General features: G+C 43.1%; 1 protein-coding gene across 1 annotated transcript; it reads left to right on the plus strand.

Annotated features, from left to right (window-relative positions):
* The first annotated feature begins 4351 nt into the window (after positions 1-4351).
* On the plus strand, positions 4352-5596 carry LOC128715677 (probable serine/threonine-protein kinase yakA). The gene is made up of 4 exons (XM_053810588.1): positions 4352-4372; positions 4443-4751; positions 5061-5295; positions 5406-5596. Exons 1-4 carry the CDS (start codon positions 4352-4354, stop codon positions 5594-5596), a joined length of 756 nt encoding a protein of 251 aa, XP_053666563.1.
* Positions 5597-6811: the final 1215 nt, after the last annotated feature.

Genomic DNA, 6811 nt, shown 5'->3' on the forward strand with positions numbered 1-6811 from the left:
TTGGCTGAACAAGACCGAAGAATCTTTTGAATGACCTCTGGAAATTTATGTTCATGAAAGTTAGTTTTCAATTAAATTTATCGGTTTTTTCGTCTGAGTGCCTTCTAAAGAAAATCTTATGTTAAATTGCATCGAATGGTCATGGCATTAGAGCCAGGGTTAAATTCAGTCCGATTTTATTTGAATCGATAAAAATAGAATTTTATTTTGTGAGTTCTTCAGAAGGATTGGCAAAAATATTATTATTATAGGATAGTTCGTATATGTAAATATGTTGATAAATGGTATTTTGGAGTCCAAGTAGAGTTATCCGACTTCAAACGTTTAACTCCCATTAAATCAAATAAAAATAATGTGGCATACATTCAGGCGTTTTGGAATCAAGACCCGGTTGGGGAGTAAACTGCTCAGGAAGTTAATGCTTTTTATGTAAACGTTTACACAATTGTCGTTGGTGTCATAAACAGATTCAATTTCGTATCATAGTCATACTGTAGTACGTACTGTACCGTCGTATGTTACAAATGCTCTATACATTATACCTTTGTTTTACTAATTTCTTAAACTATTGTCTTCCATTTTTTATAAAAAAAAATGACAACTTATTTAATTAAGAGTTTCTTTATGTTATTAGGAAGCTATTTTTTAAAGTTTCTGGATAATTTAAACTCGTATACAATGTCCTGTTTGTTATAGCCTTGAATCGTATTGGAATGTCAAGCGATGTAGCTAGACGATTTTAACATTCCGCACCGATCCGTCAGAAATTGAATTAATCAATCATAATAACGTTGACAAGACAGTGTCTGGCAAACAAATGTGTTTCTTGCATGTTTACTGTGCAACGCTTTAACGTTTTGAAATGTAACCTTTCAAATAGTATTCAAAAACTAGCCTTCATTAGAAACATTATTCATAGTAACTTATCTACAACCAGCAAGAGGAGTCCAAGAAAATGAAGCATTATTGCGACGATTCCAAGCGTGTGTTCTCACACCATTCAGCCTGCCTGATAAAGCTGTCCATCGTTCATCTTCCCATGTGCTCCATTACGGTGTCCGAATTTGACATGTGTGCAACTCTAATAAAGCGACAATCGGTCAACACCAAATTTAGGTCCCCATCCTCAACCACATCGGTACACAAACTTCAGTCGCCCGCGGGCCACTGACCTTTTTCACTCGCTTCTTGCACATGCCGAAACGAATCGAAGAAGAACAACTGTTGTAATACCGTCACCATTTCCTGACATTGAACCTTCGTATCTTTCGAAACGTTCGCAGTTCGCGAATCCGGCCCTGCCACCAACCAAAGGCTTCCCCGTGCACATTGGCCGTATCGATCGCACAAGTGCGCGGGATCTACACGATCTTGCGCGATGGCCAAAGAAATGGCCAACGGCGTTTCGTGTCTTTTAAATCATATCGCTTTGAAGAGCAATAACTCAGTACCCCCGCTATCAGGGTGCTGATTACCGTGCGCGCGGTGAAGATATAATAGAGGGTCATTATGGTGCATAGCTTTGTGCCGCGTTTGCTGTCTTCAGAAGCTGCCTTTTTGATTGTTTGTTTAAAATTCTAACATTTTCCACCATGCTCCGTCGTGCTGTCAGTTGTTCAAGCATCGATTGCCGGTTGAGGTTTACAAAGTTGTGTCGAGAAAGAAAGATGATGTGTATTTATCCCAATTTGTAGATTATTATTAATGACTGGAATGAGATGGAGATGGGTGAACAAAAGAGTCTTTGGTTGGAAAACCCAGCATCATCAGCATCATTTTGAAAGATCTTATCCTAATATCAAAAACAAACACTCGCTCATAGTTGCTAAACATTACCGTCATGTGAGATGATGTGAATAGTTTTCAAGATATTGCTCACCTTTACCGAAAAAGGGCATAATCAAACTAATTTTCAACACACCTTAGCCTTTCGCACGCGGCTACAATTTGTAGCAACATGCTTGTTTTATGTTAAACCAATCCCTTTGGTTTACCTCCCAAAAAAAGAAACTAGGCCAGTGCATCCCTTAGCACCTTTTTGCGTTGCTGCTTGGGTGTTTTTATCGGTCAAAGAACAAAGTGACTTCAACGCCGCATAAGACACGAACCCGATCTATGGCCGTCGTTTGTGGTTTGTGAGCGTTCGGGTCGGAGTGTTTTTTTTTTCTATCTTCTCTGTCCACCAAATACAGTTCACGGTGTGGCCTTTTTGAACACCTGAAATCAATACGGTTCGCGTTTTTGGTGGGGCCACTTTTGACAGAACGGAGCCCCACTGCATCCCTTTCGTATGGTCTGGGTGGCTGAAACAATGCATACCATATCCACGAGGGACTCGTAGACCGTCTTCATCACGCAATCCACCAAGCGCCGGCGCCGTGCAGCATCTGATGATGCTACTGATGCCACGGTACGGATCGAGATGATGAGTGATGGAAGTCCGTCTTTTTTGACGTCCACTGGTGCGAACCTCTATACCTTGGGACTGGGTCGGCGCGGCACACCGGTCCACTCGGCCGCGGACAAATGCAAATGCAATCGACCGGTGAAGACGAACGGTGTGGGCTTTGTTGGTTTATTGTGTGATTCCTTTCGGCGTGGAAGGTATTCCCTGTGGACTTGCCCGCTTTGCCGGATCGGTGCACAGAGCCACTACGCAGATGTGTTAACATGCTTTATTGCAGTCGTGTGGGTGCGTTCAAATCCGTCTCAAGAACATTGCAGTTCGTTGCCGTTGGGTTTTTTTTTTCATATCGTTTTGGGGGATGAGGTTGATGTTTTCCTCTCTTGGGAGTAGGGTTTATTATTTTTTTTTGCACCAGTGTGATTTTTTTTCTCTTCCAACATAGTAACGCCATCATTCATGCTTTGGGTTACAGTGGTGGTTGCAAGATGTGCATGTGTTGTATGAAATTGGGTTTTAAAAATGTTTTAAGTTTATTGGTTCTTTTTTTTCTAATATGTAAACCTTTAAAAGTTTTTATAGAACTAAATGATTTAAAATAATATTTAATAATCAATTCTGTTTCAGCCTTAATGAGAGCACACGCCTAAATGTATGCAATCATGTATTGCATGTTTATCCACCAAACAACTTTAGGATAATAATTCAAATAGGTCTTTCGCCTTTCTTTCGTGAAATGAAACAAGATGACAATGGTCTGAAATTGTTAACAAATTTATGCAAAAAATGTAAAAAATGCATTAAGTACAATAAGAATTGTAGTCCTTTAACATTATTTGCATACTTTTGGGCGTTTAGCAATGATCCAGTTCGTTGTTGTGAAGGTATGCTTGTTTGTTTGTATTCATTGGTTAGGGTTAGAAATACTTAGTTTTCCTTAAACTGTTATACTCTTCAACTTAATAAATAAATTAAATATAATGTAGATTTAACATAATCAGACATAGCGTCATTACATTTACGTCATACATTGCTACGATTTCTAGAACTGTGGGTCACGTAGGATAACTATGCAATGATTAGAATAAAAAACACAAAAGAAATGCTCGGCAATCTCGTACCACACTGTGTTTTGTTTTGTGTGGTTCGTTTTTGCTGCACCTTACCCATCCCATCCGTTTGTGCGAGGTGCAAATTCATTAATCTCAACATGAATGGAACAGGCTTTGCTAAGTGACGGACCGAACGTAATGACATTCAAACTTACCGCCCTTACCGTCCTAAAGCGATGGGTGCCGCTGGTGCCAGCCCAACAGCAATGCGTTCTATGTCCGATTGGAAGGGACGGATGGATGTTTGTCTATCTCTTCTTTTTTGCTCCCCATTTTTGGGGATCTCGCTTTTCCTTTCACGATCGCCCACTATCGCCCTCTCGCGATCTTACGCTATCATTCTGTGATTGTTCTCGTTGGGCTATAAGGTCTCACTTCTCCTCCGACCGTGCATCTCATCTATTGACCGTTCTACTGGGCTTCCAGCGCACCTGTGCGTTCCGTTCGCGATGGTATTGTGATTAGTGGACCGCATTTCGGTGTAATGTTGCCGATTTTTTCTTCTTTATTTATTTGACTCCGTGGGGTTTTTTTTGGGGTGGTCACCGCACACCTTCCTTTCCGAGCTTCGGACAAAAAAGGTTTGCAGCTGGGAGGCAGCATAGGTTGTATAAATAAAATTGCCAACGGCAACACCGTTGATAGTTTGTCGTTGGTGTTTGGATAGTGAAGATTATCGATCGGTTCGCTCTGTGCAGATTAGCTCGTTCCGGTGAATGGTGGGAAACGGTGTCGAAGAAGTAGTTTGGAGCGTTTTAGTGGTATTTAGGGACTAAAGGGTAGCTGTTGTTTAATTATTGAACAAACGTCGCGTTTGACAAATTTGTACTCCAAAATGACTAGCTTCAGTTTGACGGTAAATGTGATAGAAGCGGATCGGAAAGGAAAGTGTTTATCAGCGCATTCGTCATTCGCTTTCATTCTAGCAGTTTGCACTGGTGCTTGTGATCGTGGCGTGTGGTGCTACGGCCAAACCCCAGAATCAGTATGCGCACAATAGCTACAACAAGAATACGGGTGTGCGCAACACATCGGTAGGACACCGGCTGACTAATCAGCACCAGCACTACCAGCATCAGCACCAACAGCAGCAGCAGCAGCATCAGCAGCAGCAGCACCAACATCAGCAACAACATCAGTCGCAGCAACATTTTGCACACCAGCGTCAGCCGCAAGCTTTGCGGGCGCCATTATTACCACCGCACAATCCTGCTCAGTTCAGTCAACGGTTGCAGGTATGTAATTGGCGTAATTTTATGTACATTTTTCTTTGATTTTATGTAAATTTTGGAAGTTGAGTGAGACTCTTTTTAAAGAATTAATTATTAGAAATTTATTTCAAATTGAGAGGAAAAATAAAAGAGTATTCAAAATAGAACACAACTTCCGATTTTTCCATACATGCTGACATTAATCCTCCCTCCCTGAGGATCCTAATTCAATCCAGTTGAAAAGGAATAAATTGAGCAATTTTGGTCCAAAAGAAACCTTAGTCTAATTTAATAATTTGACCTTTAAATGCGTCGATTATCTTCCTTCTGTAGCAACCCTTCCCGAACCGTCCTTTCGTGCCGATCACCTCGTACAGTAATGACGTTTCGTACGATGGCAGCTATTCGTACGCGTACACGACTGGCGATGGACAGCAGCAGCAGGCCCAGGGATACCTGAAGAATGCCGGCCTGAAGGATCTCGAGGCCCAGTCCGTGCAGGGTTCGTACTCGTACACGTCACCCGAGGGCCAGCTGATTACGGTGACCTACATTGCGGATGAGAACGGTACGATCATTACGCAATGCGTGCACACACTCTTGCGCGAAGGCCATACCCATCCCGATTTGATGGCTAATGCTACGAAACACTTCCCGTCCCTCTTCTGCCACTGCTAGGTTTCCGTGCCGAGGGTGCCCATCTTCCCACACCGCCCCCCATCCCGGAGGCGATCCAGAAATCGCTCGCCCTGATTGCGCAGACGCAACCGGTTTCGGCACAGTTTAACGCCGCCTACAACCAGCCCCGTTTCCACCAGACCGGCCACGTGCCGTCGGCGAGCGGACACAACTACAATCGGTACGGTTAAAAGTACCGAGCCGGAATTCGACAAGCAATGCAACGCAACTTTCCCCACTGACTGACCCAGTATCCTTGGTGCGGCCGTCGATCGTACTCAGCATGGACAGGTACGACATATGTGCTGTTGCAGCATAAGTTAAATGCTCTCTTCGACTCCATCAAATTCATACCCCCCCTTCCACCGGAAGACGTTCGGCTGGATCCCCTCGTGGCGTCATTGCCACAACAATGGAGATTCCACGCATAGCGACGTGCTTGTTCCGATCAGCACCGCAACAAACCTCACGTACAACACATAGTTGCACATCCGTTCTCATCTTCCCACAACGCAACGCACCGCTCCTCCCGAGCATCGTCCCACCGATCCCTCACGACTGGAGGGATGCAATCTGTCCATTCAGTCGTAAACTACACGATGCATTCGATGCGATACGCCAACCGTACGTACGGTTGTAAATCTCTTTCCACTTGTCGTCCGCATCTCGCCGTGCGCGAACGTTTGCGAATGGCATCGGTTTCGCTAAAATGCGCAATTAATATGCAAATTGATTTCGGGCTCGTTTCCGAAACAGAGAGTAAAACACACCGCGCGTACTCCCATCGATGTGGCGTTGCAAACAGAAATATAAACCTCCTCAGCGTCGATTGATTAAGAAACAATGTAAATGGTTTGTTTGTTTGTCTCAAACATACCTTCCCCTCCTTTCATCGTCGCCATCGGCTTGCGCACAGATAAATTGATGGCGATCGTAACGGAGAGCGCTTATGCGCCCGGGCTTATGTTACTTCCATACCGCACGATAAGCATGTTTGACACGTTGTAATTGTCGTTCCTCACATTACTATCCGATGGTGCAACGTCGCCAGATGCTGACTGATCGATCTCTTCATCGCCATTTTTTTGTGTCTAACGATAACTTTTGCTGCATTCTTTCCATTTTTTTTTCTTTTTAGAAATTAAACGCATTTTGGATCAACCTTTCATCAGCTTGAATGGACGGGAATGGCCGCAGGGAAAATAACAATTAGTACAACTAGCTCAGCGATCTTCCAGTTTCATCGGTGATTCTGCTTGATTGCTGCTAAGCCTTCCGGAACTAACTCATCGTTTTTTTAAATCTTGTTTGTACATAGATTGTAGATTGTTGTATCGATTGCAAATAAAGAACAATGCTTCTTACAATTATGTTGTTTGTTGGTTCGATCATTTATTTTTATAAAT

This window comes from Anopheles marshallii, chromosome 3 (genome assembly GCF_943734725.1).
Source record: "Anopheles marshallii chromosome 3, idAnoMarsDA_429_01, whole genome shotgun sequence".
In the NCBI taxonomy this organism is placed as follows: domain Eukaryota; kingdom Metazoa; phylum Arthropoda; class Insecta; order Diptera; family Culicidae; genus Anopheles; species Anopheles marshallii.

Coding starts and splice junctions, on each gene's coding strand:
- LOC128715677 (XM_053810588.1), top strand. CDS start 4,352: ATGACTAGCTTCAGTTTGACG. Junction 4,752..5,060: donor AGTTCAGTCAACGGTTGCAG/GTATGTAATTGG, acceptor TTCCTTCTGTAG/CAACCCTTCCCGAACCGTCC. Junction 5,296..5,405: donor CTACATTGCGGATGAGAACG/GTACGATCATTA, acceptor TGCCACTGCTAG/GTTTCCGTGCCGAGGGTGCC.